The sequence below is a fragment of the Corvus moneduloides genome, chromosome 1 (genome assembly GCF_009650955.1).
Source record: "Corvus moneduloides isolate bCorMon1 chromosome 1, bCorMon1.pri, whole genome shotgun sequence".
Taxonomy (NCBI): Eukaryota; Metazoa; Chordata; class Aves; order Passeriformes; family Corvidae; genus Corvus; species Corvus moneduloides.
The window spans coordinates 74229248-74248913 of record NC_045476.1 but is presented as its reverse complement, the minus strand read 5'-3'; the positions used below and the strand labels follow the sequence as shown (position 1 = coordinate 74248913).

General features: G+C 42.4%; 1 protein-coding gene across 3 annotated transcripts in view; it reads left to right on the top strand.

The window, feature by feature from the left end:
- The window catches only part of DSP (desmoplakin), a 39201-nt gene extending 23181 nt beyond the window's left edge, over nt 1-16020 (top strand). The window contains exons 15-24 of one of the 3 annotated variants that reach the window (XM_032115984.1): nt 251-468; nt 1193-1359; nt 1674-1812; nt 3771-3964; nt 4830-4992; nt 5605-5688; nt 6600-6707; nt 7348-7446; nt 8284-8781; nt 12131-16020. In XM_032115984.1, coding sequence (XP_031971875.1) covers nt 251-468; nt 1193-1359; nt 1674-1812; nt 3771-3964; nt 4830-4992; nt 5605-5688; nt 6600-6707; nt 7348-7446; nt 8284-8781; nt 12131-15325 — 4865 coding nt within the window. In that variant the 3' untranslated portion in view covers nt 15326-16020. Of the gene's footprint in view, nt 1-250; nt 469-1192; nt 1360-1673; nt 1813-3770; nt 3965-4829; nt 4993-5604; nt 5689-6599; nt 6708-7347; nt 7447-8283; nt 10576-12130 lie in introns of all 3 variants that reach the window. The other 2 variants (XM_032115966.1, XM_032115974.1) reach the window with 2 other exon arrangements.
- Nucleotides 16021-19666: the final 3646 nt, after the last annotated feature.

Below are 19666 nucleotides of genomic sequence, written 5' to 3'. Positions count from 1 at the left end.
AGGAATTTAGTCCATCTGATACATTTTATTAGGAAGCAAAATCTCACTGTTGCATTTCAGGAAGCAAGTTTACTTTTTTGTGAAGGAGAAATTTCATTCCCTGAAACAGCTGCCTAAGGGCCCAGATCTTCTACCTGTGCTCAGTTCTACCGATCAGCTCGGTGCTTGGATGGCTTGGGCACTGCCTTGGCTTCCTGCATGTGGGTGCTCAGTTCTCTGGCAGTTGATGCTTACCCAATTCATTTTACAGTGGTCCCAACTGAGAGCTGTCCCGTGGGTTCCTCAAACACCATTATTGTTAACGAGAGAAACCGAGAGCTTGAGAAGCAGGAGGCCTGGCTGCTGCTGGAGCTTCAGAAACTTCGGCGTCAGATTGAGGCTTCTGAGGTTCAGATGGTTCAAAGAGCTCCTCTTGGAGTGGATCAAGGGGCTATGCATGACTTTTCAGCCAGAATAAAGGACTTAGAGGTAACTGTGGATGTTTTACTTTGAGCATCTCTGTGCTGCAGAGCATGCTGCAGTTCTGTTTATGATCAGTTGGGAAAGACACACATCCTGTGCAGAAAATTCTCAATTGGGAGCTAATCATGATGATTCGGATTAGAATTTAGCTTCTAATTAGAAAAAGTTGATTCTTGAATTTTAGAAGTCAAATTCTGCCAGGCAAGGAATACAGAAAGACTGATGTCAAGTGGCTGTGAGTTCATGTTAAGCCTCATCCAGAGCTGAGGGCCATTAAAATCCTTTTCAAGGACTTCACTTAACTACCTACCTGTAAAGTGCTGTCTGTGGGATACAGACTGGATACACGAGACTTACTATCCCTTTGCTAGTTCTTTAGATTTGTAGGAGACCAAGGAGAGAAGAATGGTACAAAAAGATTATAGATTCAGCATATGAGAAATTCCTGTGAGGCAATGAGGTTGCAAAAGTCTCAAGAGCAGAAGGACCATGGCTTGTCAGAGCTGAGTTTTGGAGTGGAGATGCTCAAAAAGACATCTTTTGGACAAAAAAGAAACTGCTCAATATTGCTTGCCTTGAAAAAAGCAAGCTCAGCCACTGCTTCAGTCCTCAGTCAAGCTGGTTATGTAACAGCAGACTGCTTGGATAAGGAGACCAATTCCATATGTGCTGTAGAACAATCATTCAGCCAACCAAAAATGTGTAAACCAGGCATTCTGTTTTTCCTTAGGGGGTGCAGAATGACTCTCAAATAATGGCTGAAACGCTCAATAAGCATAAGGACTTGCTGCCTAACTTCAGAGGCTGTGAGAAGTATGTGTACTTGCAATCGGAGATAAATGCCCTCTTTCAAAAACTGGAAAATATCAATGGTGTTTCTGCTGGCTACTTAGACAGGTAAGTAAATTGAGGCTATACCAATAAATATTCGTATTCTCCCCTAATCCTTAGTCCAGAAAACTGCCTTTTGTACCAGTAGTGTAAAATTACACCTTCTTCTCTGCAAATTGTGTACGTGTTGATGGAAACAGACACTTACATTAATTTCTTCTCTTTTCTGGAAGACTTTAAAAAAAGAAAGTGAGAAGAATGGGTATCACAGAAATTTCTTGTGTTACCTATTCTCTTTAGCCAATCATCTGCAATTAATTAAAAATATCACCCTTCCTGCCTTAGTCCATAATGGATTTGTCTTGTATCATTTAATTTAGCTTGAATGCACTGAGGTGTCTGCTCCAGGTTATTCTGCAAACGGAAGATGTGATCAGAGTTTTTGAAGTCAGACTGTCTGAAGAGGAGACTGTTCCTTTGGATCTTGATAAAGTGGAGGCTTATCGGGCTTGTCTGAAGGTGAGGGGCCAAAACCCAAGGACACAGCAAAGCAAAATTTGTAGCTGCCAGCACAGATCTATTGAGCTGGGGGAAACCCTTCCAAAACCACAGGAGATGGAAATGCTGATCCTGTTGTATTTTATGTGTAGACATACAATGTTTTGTAAATCAGGCACAGTGTTGCTGGCTGGTCAAGGGAGGGGATTGTCCTGCTCTGTTCTGCACTGGTGCAGCCTCCCCTTGAGTCCTGTGTGCAGTTTTGGGTGCCTCAAGATAAGAAATATATGAAGTTATTAGAGAGCGTCCAAAGGAGGGCCACAAGAATGGTGAAGGGCTTTGAGGAAGCCATATGAGGAGTGGCTGCGGTCACTTGGTCTGTTCAGCCTGGAAATAGAAGACTGAGGGGAGACCTCATGGCTGCCTACAGCTTCTTCACAAGGGGAAGAGGAGGGGCAGACACTGATCTCTTCTCTGTGATGACCAGTGATAGGACCCAAGGGAACAGGAAGGAGCTGTGTCAGGGGAGGTTTAGGTTGGATATTAGGATAAGGTTCTTCATCCAGAAGTGGGCTGAGCACTGGAACAGGCTCCCCAGGGAAGTGGTCACAGCACCAAGCTTGATAGAGCTCAAGAAGCATTTGGCCAACGCTCTCAGGCATGTGGTGTGACTCTTGGGGTGGCCTGTGCAAGGCCAGGAGTTGTATTCAATGATTCTTGTGGATCATTTCCAACTCAGGAAATTCTGTGATTCTATGAAATTACTGAAAGGAATATATAGGTTATTACTTCTTCCACACCCTGGTTGTTGCTGCCCCCACAGCAAGGGCAGCTGCATGGAAAGTGTCTGTAATCCATTTGTGAACACTATTGTCTGTGTTTATTTGTATCACTTGTGAATGTAGATTTGAAGGCAGTACCTCCTTTCTTGCATACAGGCTTGTTAATTACCCTTGTTGTCCTCTAGGTGTAACAAGTGAATTTGAGTATTATTGTGTGTCCTGGTTTTGCTAGAATCTATGTCAAATCTTAGAGTGGAAAGTATCCAGCCTGTACAAGGGGAAAAGGGAAATAACTGCTTTGCTGAGCACAAAGTTGTCTTGCAGATCCAGTCTTTTATCTGCCTTTATCTGCCGGTCCTTTTGTGCACCGAATGCATTTGGGAGAACAAGAACTCTTTCATTGTTTTCTGTTCTTACATTTAGTAGGGGAAAAGTGTGTAGGTGGTGTAAATGGAGCACAATCTGCTTACCTTTTTATCACGTTAAATGAGAGCTGCAGTTCAGTTGCTGGGAGTTGTTCTTAGCTGGTGTAAGTTTGAGCTACACCAAAAAAAAAAAGAAAGCTTGAGCATATCACTGAAGGCTGTAGCCATCCCTGTGTCTGGGGGATGCAAGGCAGAGCCTGTGCTGTATATTTGGTGTTGTTTGGTGATGCACAGTATGCAAGTATATGTACCTAAACAAATATGTGTGTGTGTGTAAAGAAACATCTCCCTGGAAGATGTCTATAAACATATAAATAGGAAAAAAAAAATCTGTGCAGGTTTTTAGATGTTTAAAAACTGGATATGCCAGTCCTGAGGCTCGATTCCACAGCTGTTTCAAGTGCAGAAATCTTTTATACTTCAGTGAAATTTTCTAGTCAGTTGTTTCTAGGAACAAGCAAGATTCTTATTCTGCTCTAGTAACTGCTCTGCAGAGTTCAGAGAAACTGAAATGTTGGCTTCAGAATATGATAGCATAGACCTTAGGTTTGGAAAATTATTTAGTCTAACTTTAAACACACTTTTAACCCAAATTGTACCAAAATAGGTGTTTCACTTTAAATAGGTTGAGTTCAGCTGACATCACTATACGTACCTTACTGAGTTAGAAACAGCATCTTTAGATCCCAGCATATTGTGCATGCTGTTCAGTTGGTTAAGTATCAGTATCTTCTCCAGAAAAAATTAAATGACATTTTGGTTTTTTCTCTAGAAAATGAAAGCAGACCTAAATATGAAGAAGTCACTACTGAATACCTTGGAAAATGAGCTGCAGAGAACACTTCAGATTCACTCACAGTCTTGCCAGTCATACACCCTGTATGACATGGACATTGGAAAGTACTGTGACAAAGTTACCCAGCTAATAGACCGCTGGCAGAGGGCTGATAAGCAGATAGATAACAGGTTTGTTCATATTTTTGTAGAGTTTTCCTTATTGCTATTGCTACCAAGAACATCTTAGCAGTGAGTCTAAAAGAACTGTTGTGCACTAATCTTTGCTTCCAAAGGACAAATAGTGACTTCAGGGCAATAAGACTTGAGCAATTGTGAATAGGTTGAACATACTTCAAAAGGAATTGTGTAAGACCAAGCAGAAAAATATAGTTAACCATGCAAATGTCTAACCTATGTGCTAAAGAGTTGTTCTGATTTTCTTTTTTTTTTTTTTTAATTTCTTACTAATGTTCTTGGATTAAATACTTCCAGTCAGCATTTTCCCCTCTCAAAAAAAGCAACCATGCTTATTCCTAAACACCCTATAGTTGAGGGTTAAAAAAGTAACACTAAGAATTAAGTAACAAAATCGAACCTTGAATCTGAATCTTGAACTAAAGGCATATTCTGATTGGGTGGGTAGGGGAAGGGTCGTGGTATGGCTTGTTTTGGTTTGCTTTATTTTGTTTTTATCTGTGGACAAAATGTAGTCCCAACTGGTTTCACTGGTTGTTCAGTGAAAACTGAGAACAAGAGTACTGAAGTCAGCGAACTTGATTTTTATTACTGCAGTTTTATCCATCTCTCACTTTGACAGGAAGGCCCAGCCTCTGTGTATTACAGAGTTACTCAAAAGTGAGGTATTAAAAACCCATATTGGGTGACTGAGAACCAATACAATTCTCATCTAAAATTTTTCTTCAGAATCTCCTTTTCAGAGCTTCCTATAGTTTTACATTAGTTTATTTCTGTGTCTTATTTCTGAAAACTGTGTAAAGAGAGAGAAAGAGAATGCACTTTCAATTTTGACAGGTTTTTCCTTTTTTTCCCCTAGATCATGGGATTTAGAAAGGCAGATCAAACAGCTGAAAACTTACCGAGATCTCTACCAGGCTCTGTGCAAGTGGATCTGTGATGCCAAGCGTCGGCAGGATTCTATTGAGTCCATGAAGCTGTGTGATTCCAACACTATCATGAGATACCTACATGATCAGAAGGTATGTAGCACCTGAATGAGTTGTCTTCAATTATCTGGATTTTAAATTGTTTTGCTATACAGAAAATACCAGTGTCAACACAGTCTGCAATACTGTAGCCTGTTTTGAATTATAAAGTATGCAAGCTACCAAAAAACACCACATATGTAGAAGGCAGGAGGGAGGAAATATTATTGTCCTCATTACTTTCTGTCAGCACTGCAACAGATTATGATACAGATTATGAACAAGGCTGGTTTTGGCTCCTTCACATTCACTGACACTTTTACACATCAGCTTTGAATTAATTCAAGGGACTGTAAGATCGTGCAACTTATGGGACAAATTACAGCACAAAAATAAAAAGCGAGTCACTACATCTAAGCTAAAGTCAAGGAACTCTCCCTACCCAGCTCTGGGTTCAGTTGCTGGGTGTTCTCTCTGAGAACAGCCTTCTCATGCCCGGAGAGCTTGCTGTTGTACAAACTGCCAGCTGCAGGTCATTTCAGGTCTCAGCCTCAGGGGCTGCAGTAGTCTCCTGCTGCAGGTGCTTTCTGATGGAGGCAGCGTGTACAGGAGGAAATACTGGTAACTCTTGCGGGAGTGTTTCAAGGCTCACTTTTCTCTTGACAGAACTTGCACAGTGAAATCTGTGGGAAGCGAGACAAAGTCGAGGAGCTTCTCAAGCATGCAGATCAGTGCTCAGCTGCAATTAAGGTACTTGGATCTCAGCATTTTTGTGGGGTGTGGTTTTTCACGGTCAGGCACATCCCATTGTCTCTGCTCTGCTGACGGGTGAAGAGTCAGCTCCCTGATGTGTGCGTACAAAAATTGGCGGGGTGAAGTACTTCTGAGTACAAAACACAATGAAAGCAATTTGTGTACTTACCACCTGAAGACTATGGGATCATGCAGCAGATACCAGTGAGAGCTTCTCTTCAGGTGAATCAAAGCCTCCTTCTAGCCAGACCAAACTTTCCAGTTCACATGTTAGAAATCATAAGGAAGTCAAGAACAGTTTGGTACCTTAAAAATTAGATCTGATGAGGATCTGATCTAGGAGGCAAGACAAATTCAGATTAGCAGGAGGAATGGTGTGTAATAGCCGTGAAAACCAATAGCATAGAGAGGGAATGGTTTTGTGGTCCTTGCATTTTTATGTCACCTTTATATCCTTGCTTTCTCCAGCTCAATCTTGCTCTCTGCAGCAGAGGTTTTGTTATATATGTGACATGGCGTATGTGATACAAAAGAGATGCAGAGACTGTTATTTCTGATGAAATTTGGGTTGATAACAGTACTTAGACCAGTTACTCCCATGAATCTTTTTCATCTGAGTAGCCCATAACTTACAGAAACACTTGTCTTCTTGTTTTTGTAAAATGTTTTTTCTCCTTTTCCCTTGTCATTCTCCTTCATGAATCTCCACAGGGGTACTTTAACTCATGAGCTTCTGTTTATGACAGGATCATCTGTACGTGGTCAGAAATATAAACAAGGGAAAAATGTAGCTTTTCATTAAGAAAACAAAACCAAAAAACCCCAAAACCTTGCATTTTCTGAAATAGATTACCAGAGAATTCTTTGGCAGTTTCTCAATGGGTCTTGCTTTTCCTCTTGTTTTTCAGGATTATGAACTACAGGTTGCTTCCTACAGTTCAGGATTAGAAACATTGCTCAACATACCTATCAAGAAGAGTGTGGTTCAGTCTCCTGCAGTGCTGATTCTACAAGAGGTATCTTTCTTTCCTCCCCATCAGTTTTTTGAATACATTTGTTTGTCTGTGTGAGCCCTTGTGAGTCCTACCCAGCTGTATTCTAATACCTGGCACCATCACTGGTAATGTGCACTAAGCACGTAATACGGCACAAGGAATTAGTGCAGAACAGTCATTGTGCTGTAAAATCAGACCTGGGCTTGTTTAGGCAGTAGATTAGCCCTCCGGAATTTACCTCATTCCTGTGTACTGTCCACTGCATACATATTGTGAGAAAGGTAGATTCGTGCCCCAAGTGGTTTAGTGGCTTTCAGCCTGGGAATTAACTGCTATTAAAAATTTAACTTGGGTTACTTGTGACTGTCAGACCAGAAGAGCATGATGGACCAGGGGATGATGGCTTGAATTTAATATCACATCAGCCATGGGGAGAAAACAATCTTGAAAAACAAAATAGGTATGCATTTTTCAGAAGGAGGAATTAACACTTTTGGGGTCCTCAGAAAGTTGTGTGAATTTGTGAGGAGGAGAATTTGCTTTTTACTTTGTCAAGTGATGTGTTTGCTAAAGTAGATTGGAATCCTTTAAATGATCTGGACATAGGTACGTTCATGTCTAAGTCTAGTACAAGCTGCTAACAATTCTGTTTCTTTTGAAGGCTAATGAGGCTCAGTCCCGCTATATAGAGCTTCTTACAAGATCGGGAGATTATTACAGATTCTTGAGTGAAATGTTAAAGAGCATGGAGGATTTGAAGGTATTCTAACTCTTATTTTCTTTAGCTTTCATTTTTATCACGGGTTAGAAAACTATCACGGATCAGAGGCAGAAAAGTATAGTGTAAAATAGCTCACAAAACTATATCCAGAACTCAGAGGTGTCCTATGAAGGAGGCATATTAGCAGTGTCACGCATCTTTTGTGAAAGAGTACAGTGTTCTGTGAAGTGACCTCCAACGTCACATGTGAAGTGAGGTAGAGACCTGGTCTTCTTGGTAAATAAGGAGGTGCTCATCAAGGCACAACGAGTGATCCTTCCCTGCCCATCCCAGCCTTGACCTCAGTGAGAGTACATCTACCTCAGTGCTGAAAACTTATTCTTCATGATTAAGGGCACCTCATTTCAGCCCATATTCTAGAGTGTTTCAAAAGAAGCAACTCCTGTTTTGATACAGCTCAGTGAAAAAGAGGGGCCCGTTTAAGAAGTTGCATATATGGAATGTGATTTTTACCCGTTAGAAAATCACGGAGGTTCTAAAGGTGACTATTTCATGCTTTCTTGGTGAACTTTAGATACACCACATTTTACTATCAATAATGCACCTCACTCCCCCCATCAAATATTTTTTCCCCTCTGAAAGTCATTATATGCTCATTTCTGAATAAGGTTTGAATAAATAAGGATTCCAGAATTTGTCTTGATGACATTAAATTAAAAAAGGGTTTTACCTCTCAGTGAAGCATCGAAAAAATTTATTTTTAAATTTTCAGTGTTACAAATTTATATTGTATTGCATATCATTATTTTGAAGCAGTTGTCACAAGTATTTATGGGAGTTTTTCTGTTTGTTTGATTTTCTGCTACCATATTGCAGATGAAAAACACCAAAATTGAACTCCTGGAAGAAGAACTCAGGCTTGCTAGAGATTCAAATTCAGAGACAAGCAACAAACATAAATTCCTGGAGCAAAATCTGCAGAAGTACCAGATGGACATTTCTCAGCTTAAGGCAAAGCTGATGAGTTTGGAAGAAATGAAAAGACAAGCTGAAATGGATGGAAATTCTGCTAAGCAAAACCTAGACAAATGCTATGCCCAAATAAAGGATCTAAATGACAGAATAACCAGGTTGACTTATGAGACTGAAGATGAGAAAAGGAAAAGGAAGTTGCTGGAGGATAGATATGAGCAGCAGAAGAATGACTATGACCAACTGCAAAAAACGAGACAAAATGAGAAAGACAGTCTTGGTTGGCAAAAGTTAGAGTCTGAGAAGGTCATCAAGGAGAAGGAGTACGAGATAGAAAGATTAAGGGTTCTTCTTCAGGATGAAGGCACACGGAAGAGGGAGTATGAAAATGAGCTGGCTAAGGTAAGAAACCAGTTTAGCGAGGAGATGAGTAATTTAAAGAACAAGTATGAAACAGAAATTAATATTAAGAAGACAACAATCCAGCAGATAGCTGCACAGAAAGATGATGATGCAAAAGGCCTCAGAGCCCAGGTTGACAGACTGACAAGAGAGAACAGAGATCTTAAGGATGAGATTGTGAGGCTGAACGATGCCATTCTGCAAACAACAGACCAACGGCGGAGGGCAGAAGAAGATGCTCTCCAGCAGAAGGCTTGCAGTTCTGAGGTGTCACAGCAGAAGCATCAGTTAGAGCTGGAGCTGAAACAGATCATTCAGCTCCGTGGGGAAGACAACTCCAGATACAAGCAGGCTCTTGAGGAGGCTGCCTCAACTATTCAGGATAAAACTAAGGAGCTGGAAAGGCTAAAGCTTCAGCTTCAGGAAGAGGCTAAAAGCCGATGGGAACTTGAAAATGAGTTGGCTAAGGTAAGAAACAGTTATGATGAGGAAATTATTAGCTTAAAGAACAAATATGAAACTGAGATTAATATCACAAAGAACACAATTCACCAGGTCACCATGCAAAAGGAAGAGGAGACAAATAATTATAGAACACAGCTTGATAATGCCATGAGAGAAAATAGGAATTTGTGTGAGGAAATTAGGAGACTGAAGAACACAATAAGTCAGACAACAGATAATCTACGGAAAATAGAAGAGAATGCTCAGCAGCAGAAGGCAGCTGGCTCAGAGCTTTCTCAGAAGAAACAGCAGCTGGAGATTGAGCTAAAACAAGTTATTCAGAGGCACTCTGACGAAAGCATGCGGTACAAACAGTCACTTGATGATGCTTCTAAGACCATTAAGGAAAGAAACAAAGAGATTGAAAGGTTGAGAAAGTTGTTGGATGTAGAAACAAGTCAGAGGAAAGAAGTGGAGGATGAGAACAGTCAGTTGAAAAGAGTCCAGTTTGACCTGCAGAAGGCAAACACGAGTGCTACTGAGACAATTAACAAGCTGAGGATCCAAGAGCAGGAACTGGCCAGACTGAAAATTGACTATGAAAGAGTTTCACAAGAGAAAAAAGGCAGGGATCAAGAAAGTGCAAAGTTCCAGAGCACTGTAAAAGACTTGCAGATCCAGAAACATAAGTTGGAGGAGGAACTTTGCAGACAGAACAAAAATTTAATGGAGGAGACATCCAGGAGGAAAAAACTGGAGGAGGAAATAGAAGGCATGAGGAGATCTCTGAGAGACCAGTCGGTTAAAATAACTAATCTCACACAGCAGATAGAGGAAGTATCTATTGTAAAGAAGAGGAATGAAGATGACCTTAGACACCAAAGAGAAGTATTAGATGGTCATGTGAGAGAGAAGCAAAGATACATGGAGGAGATAAGAAAATACACATCAGATATTGAGACTTTACGTCGTCAGTTGGTCCAAGAACAGGAGCAATTAAAACAGGCTCACCTACGATACGAGCACTTACAGAAAACCTCTGAGGAAAAAAGCAAAGCCTTGAATGAATGCAAAATAGAAATTGAAAGGCTTCAGTCTCTCACCGAGAACCTCACCAAGGAACACTTGTTACTGGAGGAAGAGCTGCGAAATGTTAGATTGGAGTATGATGACCTCAGAATGGTCAGAAATGAAGTTGATGAGAAAAATACCACCATTGCTGAACTAAAGAATCAGCTTCAGATGAGCAGCAAGCAAACCCTGGAACTTCAGGGGTTGATTAATGATTTACAGAAAGAAAGGGAAAAATTGAGACAGGAAATTGAAAAATTCCAAAAGCAAGCTCTAGAGGTATTCACACATATTTTGATCCCAGCTTTACTGTCTCTCCGATATATAATTAATTGCAGTGTCCATTTGAACAAATTAATTCACCCTTTGCTGTTTGAAGTCACTGTACTTGTGATTAACATCTCCTTAATGACCCTTCCTCTTGTTAATTTTTAAATAAAAATGGCAGGATTTGGCCACTTCCTTAGCCTCTTTACTCCCTGGGAGCTGTTCTAGGGAGCCATAAGCTCTCGTCACCTCGGAGAGCCTTGTCTTCAGCCCTTGCCCCAGAAGAAACCTGTTTTCTGTGCCAGTCTCCAGCAAACCATCCTAGGGAAAAATGAGAGCACCTGGAGAGTACCACTGTACTTTAACAGTTCCCTGCTGGCTGTGTGCTTCCCAGGCTATTTCAACCAGGATGGCTTAAAGCCATCCTTTGAGGTTGACCTGAGTGCTGTCACAAACTAAACTGGCTAAAAACCCCAGAACCAACAAGCTGTCAAGGTGCTGATTAGCTGGGTAAGATGTTGACTACAAGTGAGGATTGAAAGTCATGTTGTCAGCTGTACCTAAGGTACTAAAAGTCTATCTTTCATGGGCTGTTTTGGGGATTTATGTTCCTAAGTCACTAAGGGCATTTGAAAATTTTACTATTGGCCCTTATTTCTTAAACTTTAGGTGACAACATAAACAAGTTAAGAAAAACATTTTTTAATATTTTGTTCTGCCTGGTTTCCTGTACAAAGAGCTGCTCTTTAAATATATACAAGTGAGCATTTGTGAAAATGTTTTTTTCCTATACTTGTCCATTATATTTCTTTTCTTGTTTCCTTTATTGTTTTTCTTTCCTTTATTCTAAAAATCCTAATGCTGATTTTTAAAAAGTACTAACATTTAGCATTATATAACATCTGTGCATATATATATATATTCACACACACATATATATATGCTTTTATTACAAATAGATAAACTTGTATTCAGTTTAATATGGACTGCATACAAATGTGCATGCCTGTGAGTGGTTTTGCATATACATATATGAAGACATTGCGAGACTTAAAATGCAAGGCAACACAGGTAAAATTGTTCGGAGTGACATGTGAAACTAACAGGAGAGCAAAAATTGAGTAATGTATTTCCTTTTTATCCATGTATGACCAGTCCTTAGCTGATGCAAATTCCCCTGGATCAGTAGGACTGCCAGGACATCTGCTGAGCATCAGACTATTAATGAGCCTTGAATGCTCTGTGTGTTTGTCAGTGTACTGTGAGAAGAATCACAAAGTTATAGAGAAGTAAGTCAGCCAAAGACTGAGGCTGTGGGTAACAGAATACAGTCTCTTGAGTCTCTGGCAGTACTGCAGACACTGTAAGTGAAGGGATAATGTGCCTTCCCTGGCTTATGTATATCCATAATCTTGGGTAGGGCACTGCTGTGACTAGAGTTTTTTCCAGTGGGAGCTTGCTGCAGGTTAAATGACAGGCTGGAGAGCATTGTAGGTGGAGGGCATAACTCTAACCAGCACAAACTCTAACCATCCTTTCTTGGTTTATTTCTCCTCCACAATTGTAGGCATCCAGTAGGATTCAAGAATCCAAAAATCAGTATAGTCACATTATGCAAGAAAGAGAAACCCTGCTGATAAAAATGAGTGCTTTGGAGCAAGACAAAGCCAGGCTGCAGAGATTAGAAGAGGAACTGAACCGTTTGAAAGTTACCCTGGAATCAGAATCACGTTTGAAGCAACGCCTGGAAAGTGAGAAGCAACAAATTCTCAATGACCTCAATCAGTGGAAGAGCCAGCACTCCCGAACAGAGGAATCCATAAGGAAGATCCAGTGTGAGAGGGAGAAGAGCGAGAGGGAGAAGAACAGCCTGAGGAGTGAGATTGAAAGGCTGCAGATGGAAATCAAACGGATTGAGGAGAGATACCGGTGCAGGCTGGAAGAGACCGCTGTCAAAAACCAGTCAGAGTTGGAGTCAGAGCGTCTCAGGCTGCAAAGAGAGATTGAGAAGCTCAAGCAGCGCCCATATGGGGCTCACAGATCTACGCAGACCGAGGAAGACTTCTGTATTGATGCCTCCAAGCTGGTGTTCAGTGGGCTGCGGAAGAAGATCACAGCCATGCAGCTGTATGAGTGTCAGCTGATAGACAAACTCACACTGGATAAACTGCTGAAGGGGCAGAGGTCGGTGGAAGAGGTGGCGGCTGACATTGAGCCCTACCTCAAAGGGGCAGGTGCTATTGCAGGGGTATCCCTTTCGCCCAGACAGAAGTACTCTTTTGTTGAGGCCAAACGGAATCAGCTGCTTACAGCAGAGAATGCAGTCCTGCTCCTAGAAGCCCAGGCAGCAACAGGAGGTGTGATAGACCCACATCGAAATGAGATATTAACAGTGGACAGTGCTATCGCCAGAGATCTGATTGACTTCGATGATAGAGAACAGATCTATACAGCAGAAAAGGCTATTACAGGATTTAAGGATCCTTTCTCAGGCAAAACCGTGCCAGTATCTGAAGCCATCAAGAAAAACTTGGTTGACAGAGAAACCGGGATTCGTCTGCTTGAAGCCCAGCTGGCTGTAGGAGGGATTGTTGATCCTGTCAACAGTGTTTTCCTACCAAAAGAGATAGCTTTATCTCGTGGGTTGATTGACAAAGACCTGTACAGGATGCTAAACAACTGCCAAGGCAATACAAAGAACTTCATTGATCCCACCACCAAAAAGGCAGTCACTTACATGCAGCTGAAGGAAAAATGCAGAATTGAACCACACACTGGTCTGCTCCTCCTTCCAGTGCAGAAGAGGAGTATGTCATTCCAAGGGATAAGGCAGCCTGTCTCAGCAGATGCACTGCTTGAGGCTGGAATCATTAAGGAATCAACCAGGAATGACTTGGAAAGAGGTGCAATTACAGTGGAAGAAGTGAGTGAGAGAATTATTGATTTCCTTCAGGGCTCTAGCTGTATTGCTGGTATCTACAACGAGGCAACTAAAGAGAAACTTGGCATTTACCAGGCTATGAAAATAGGTTTGGTTAGGCCGGGGACAGCCCTTGAACTCCTAGAAGCCCAGGCAGCCACAGGATTCATAGTGGATCCTGTCAGCAACGTGAGGCTGCCTGTTGAGGAAGCTTACAAAAGAGGCCTTGTTGGAATTGAATTTAAAGAGAAACTTCTCTCTGCAGAAAGAGCAGTCACTGGGTACAAAGACCCAGAAACTGGAAACATCATTTCTCTGTTCCAAGCAATGAACAAAGAGCTCATAGAAAGAGGCCACGGCATCCGTCTGCTGGAGGCCCAGATCGCTACTGGAGGGATCATTGACCCCAAAGAGAGCTACCGCTTGCCAGTAGAGACAGCCTACAAGCGTGGCTACTTCAATGAGGAGCTCAACCAGATCCTCAGTGATCCAAGTGATGACACTAAAGGGTTCTTTGATCCCAACACAGAGGAAAACTTGACATACTTGCAACTGAAAGATAGATGCATAAAGGATGATGCAACAGGGCTCTGCCTTCTGCCCCTGAGAGAGAAGAAGAAGGTGGTGCACACCTCACAGAAGAACACCCTTAGGAAGCGCAGGGTGGTCATTGTAGATCCAGAAACAAACCGGGAGATGTCCGTTCAGGAGGCATACAGCAAAGGCCTCATAGATTATGACACCTACACGGAACTAGCTGAACAGGAGTGTGAGTGGGAAGAAATAACTATCACAGGATCAGATGGCAGCAGTAGAGTAGTCCTTGTCGACAGAAAAACAGGTAGCCAGTATGACATCCAAGATGCCATTGATAAAGGCCTGGTGGAGAGAAAGTTCTTTGACCAGTACCGTTCTGGCAGCTTAAGCCTGACCCAGTTTGCAGACATGATTTCCTGCCGCAATGGCACTGATGAGGTGTTCCGGCATGAGTCAGTGACTCGGTCTCCCACCGTGCTGAGTGTCAGGAGTTCTTCTTCAGTGATCAGGAGCGGTTCTTTCTCAGAGACCCCAGATGAGTGCAGTCCTATTGCAGCCATATTTGACACAGAAAACTTGGAGAAAATCTCCATTTCAGAGGCTATACAGCGGGGCATCGTGGATAGCATCACTGGGCAGCGGTTACTTGAAGCGCAGGCCTGCACAGGTGGCATAATATGCCCTACCACTGGCCAGAGGCTTTCACTTCAGGAAGCCACTAGCCAAGGCATCATCGATCAGGATATGGCCACACGTCTCAAACCAGCCCAGAAGGCCTTCCTAGGGTTCGAAGGCATAAAGGGTGGACGCAAGAGGATGTCAGCAGCTGAAGCAGTGAAGGAAAAATGGCTGCCTTATGAGGCTGGGCAGCGGTTCCTTGAATTCCAGTACCTCACTGGAGGTCTCGTGGACCCGGAAGTGCGTGGAAGAATAACTACTGAAGAAGCCATTAGGAATGGATTGATTGATGGTCGCGCTGCCCAGAAATTACAAGACACCAACAGCTATCCTAAAATTCTGACCTGCCCCAAGACCAAGCTGAAAATATCCTACAAAGATGCAATGAATCGGTCAATGGTGGAAGACATCACCGGGCTTAAACTGTTGGAAGCAGCCTCCGTTTCCTCTAAAGGCATATCTAGTCCTTACAATGTCTCCTCGGCACCCGGCTCTCGCTCTGGCTCTCGCTCTGGCTCACGTTCAGGCTCACGGAGTGGGTCTAGGAGAGGAAGCTTTGATGCCTCAGCAAGCTCTTCATATTCTTACTCATACTCAACCTTCAGCAGTGGGTCTATTGGGCGCTAATAACAAGTGAGGGAATGTGTCTGCATTTTATTATCGTTTAGATTATGGTATATTCTGTTTACTAAAAAAAAAAAAACACCAACAAAGTAACTCAAAGCAAAGCCTTGAAGTCTTTTCTGGGTGTGTTACCCTTTTCTTCTGAAAAAGCTGTAAAATGCTTGAATGCAAACTTATAGAATATAGATTGGGGAATGCAAAAGTAATATTTGTGAATTTTGAGTTTCGGTTCCCATTTCCTTTTAGTCTTTGGATTTTAATAGGTCTCTGTATATTTTAAATACTGTGTCATGTGCCTTCTGTTATCCATAACTATCAACCTATAAGGTGATAACTGAGGTTAGAAAGTCTTGGAGTAGTTAACTTTTTTTCTACATAGACCTTTTTCAATTTGCTATTATGAAAAAAAAGATATTAACAATACGGACAGAAAATGCCCTTAATACTGGTTTAGAATCTATACCATAAACATGAAACTGTCTTTCAGATGCTCTACTTCTTTATGTTTGGCTAGCCATTTTCTGAAGCATAACTTGGTGGATGTAAAGGGCTATTATTAGGCTGGGCTTCTGTTTTACTATTAATCCATATACATTTTCTACTGTTTTGCTTTATTTCCCTGTAACGAAGAAAATAAAAAACATCTAACTGTACCATGTGAGCTATTCTGGGCAATAAACTTCTCAAGTTTTAAAGTATTTGGTGTGTACTTACTAATTTTATCTGTGGACTTTCTTGGAGGTGCAGGTTGGAGAAAGAACCATTTTTAAAAGTAGTAGATACTAGCTTTGTTGTAAAAAGTGTACAGGCACACTACTTTTCATGATGCTGAGCCATCACTTTTGTGAATGAGGACTTCTGATTCTGATTTTTCAGTAGGAAAATGAAGATATCACCAATAATGGAAGCTATGCCCTAAAAGCAGAAAGCCTGTTTTCTCAGTTGCTTATATTGATGATGATGATAGGAAGCATATTTCTTCTGCTTGTGATCCAGCTCATTGTCTCTGCAGCTACAAGGGACTGAATCAGATTCTCCCTTATACATCCATGTAACTGGACAATGAGCAGAACTAAAAATTGGCTGGCTTAGCTGGCCAATACAGTGGCACAGGAACATCTTTCAAAACCTGAACAATTGCCTCCTCTAATGTCCTTCTGCCTCTTCTGCTGGCTCCTGAAAGCCTAGGTTGAGAAAACCACGGTAGTGTATCAGTGCTTGCATGATGTCTTGCTGTCATCACTTTTACGTAGGCTGCTGGCATCTCCTGACTCCTTTTATCTGAGCTGAGAAACCAGAGCAGGACTAAATGACCGCAGTATTAGAGGACACAACAGTGATATTTGACACCACTTCAGCTCTAATTAATGTTCCTTAGCCAGTGCAGATGACTGGTATACATGGAGGCTGTCCTGTCCTCTCCCCTGTGGCACACAGTGCAGATACCTCTGGGTAGGCACGATATTCTCAGCAGAGTGATTGATCACTTACAAGAATTTAGTATGGCTTTACACAACGGCTAGTACAGTGCTTTAATGACAAAACTATTAGTATAATTTGCCAGTAGCTGAAATAATGTTTTCCTTTAAGTTGTTCAAAGCATATACCTGCTTTTAGCCATGTAGGAGCCCTGCTGCTATATGAATTTTAGTTGCTATAGATAGGAAGAAACTTAGGGACATAAATGTTAGACACTGTTAATAATGCTGCCTAATTTTTTTGTAGAATATTCCTTTTCTGTGGTAAGGAATAGCACAGGTTCTGGTCCTGCTGTCTCTGGATAAAGTTTACTCTCTAGCCTGAGAAGCATTTCCAGTGTTTCCTGAAGATGAGGGCTGTGTATAAAATCTCTGCCATATATAAAGTATCTTCAGTTACTGGACTAAGAAATTAATGGGACTCGTACAAGTCAGTATTGGAAACCTCTACAGAAAGTAGGTGAGAAAGTGCATCCTGTCTTCTAGGGAATCTTCACAGTTTCAGAGATTTCTCTCTACAACTGAGTTTATTAGCTGTATCATAGAGGAAGAGTCAATGTCTGAAACGCTTTCTGACTGCTGGGGAGAAACTACTCCGTAAAAAAAATTAAAAAGCACTGCTTTATTTAATCCCAGACTGGTTCTGCAGCTTTAAATGACTGTGGGGTTCCTGGGGTCTACAGTAAGAGTAAAGCTGGTCATTACTAAAGGAAAGTTCGCTGGTGGGTGCACGCACTCCTGTGGTTTGTATGGGCTGAGAAATCCTGCAACACTCCACAGCAGGCTCAGCATATGTTTTTTTTTCAAGGCATTCCTGTCATGTCTGATACGTTGTTTAAAGCTCCATCTTTGCATACTACCTTTCTTACTGCTCAGTCAACATTTTGCCCTCTCCTAGTGACCAAAATAGGAGATAATATCACAGAAATTACGGTGACAGTGCTTTCTCCTTGTAGTGGTTTGGTCTAAAATACTCATTACTGTTTATCTTCTGTGAGATAAGAATTAGGAGAAATGCAAAGCAGGCACCAAACTTGAAAGAATATAAAGAAGTTTATTAACAGACCTAAAAGAAGGGAAAAAAAAAAATTATACCACCTTCAGAACTCTCCTTCTCCCCCCACCTTCCTCCCTTCTCCCACTGACTATGTAAAAAGACAACCCTTAAGATGTTCAGTCTATTTACCACTTCCATAATAACCTTGTTCAGTCCATTTAGAAAGAGAAGTCTCTTCTTGCTCATGCTATGAAAACATTATCACAACGAGACAGCCGCCCACTTCCAAATATTGTTCAGTCCATTTAGGAAGAGGAGTCTCTCTGCCTGCGTGTGAGTCCCTTCCCCCGACTTGCAGCTTTTCCCGCAACTGCTTTCGAGGGTCCACTCTTGAAGGTTTTTGGGCTACAATTTTAAGGTTGAGCTGTTCAGAAACAAAAACAGAGGCCCTTCGCCTTCCCTGGGAGTAAAGGGTCTTCATCATCTTCATCGTTAGGACTATCTCTGGGAGCATCTCTAGGAACTGAGGTTTTCTCCTTTCCCATTTGGAGCAAAAGTCCTCATCTGGTTCATCTCTAGGAACTGAGGTTTTCTCCTTTCCCGTTTGGAGCAAAAGTCCTCATCTGGTTCATCTCTAGGAACTGAGGTTTTCTCCTTTCCCGTTTGGAGCAAAAGTCCTCATCTGGTCCATCTCTCCCTGTCCAAACTTCTCATGAAATTACAGCTGCGTCAGCATCTGCCTATCTCAGCGCAGGTGCTTTTGCTCACGAGTTGAACACTCCACCCCCCATATCTTCATGAAATTGCAACAGGATACTCTGATATATCATAGCTTCACAACAGAATTTCAGCTTTAAGCATCTCCTCTCTCTCTTCCCTCAGGTTTTCAGCTCTTCACAGCAATAAAAAGGGTTAATCTCACCTCGGCCTTGCAGCTTTGCAGCTGGAATGTTGAATTTTTCTTATCGCAGTGGAGAGGGGGGAGAGCCGAGCCGCTCCGGCTGCCCACGGCAAGGCAGTGGGGGGGGGGTTCCATGGCTGGAACAGGTCCATTGGCTTCAGGATGGCCGTGGCCCGGCCCGGCCTGGCCCAAGCAGGACCTGGCCAGGCCCACTGGGCCCTGCTCGGGCCCTGCAGCCACCTGTCCCAGCGCCGGAAACGAGAGAGAGCTTGGGGGGGAGTTTGTCTATTCTTAAGTGTGGATCACAGAGGTGGTCACAACTTTAAGTGGCTTAAAGAATTATCCATATTCAAACTGGCCAGCTGATAGGTTCTATCAGTTCCCAGAGGAAACTGTAAGCACCCCTTAGCAAGGACATCCCTTCTGGGACTATGCTTGCTAACCTATGGCACTCCTTCCACGCACTCCAGCAGCAGCTGCTAGTGTGAAATTAGTGGTGGCTTTATATGGCCAGAGGTGTGTGAGACCCAGGTGCCCAGGGCCCGAGTAGCAGCTGAACCCAGAGTAGGCAGCAGGTGGGGCAGGACACTGCTAATGGGGGATGCTAAAGAGATAAGTGGAGAGTTTTCTGCCACCATCAAAAGGTGCCGAGGAAGGAGGTTTGGAAGAATCTCTTTTTTCCATTTGCAACCCTGTGGGGAGGTCAGCTGACAGAGAGAGGCATGACAGGTGAGCACGTGCAGCGGGGCAGTGTGGGGACTGTGTTTGCAGCAGTGCTCAGCATTTCTGGGCTAGGACAGCCTTGCCTGGGTGTTGAAAACTAGGCAGGCTGTGGTTTGTTGTGGGATGTAGCAGGAGCACAGACATGAGTTGGGAGCTGCTGCTGTCTATTTGGGGCAGGATGTTCATAAGATCTGTAGCTCTTTTGCACCAAAGGTGGAATGATCTCTATACGTGCATTTTAAAAA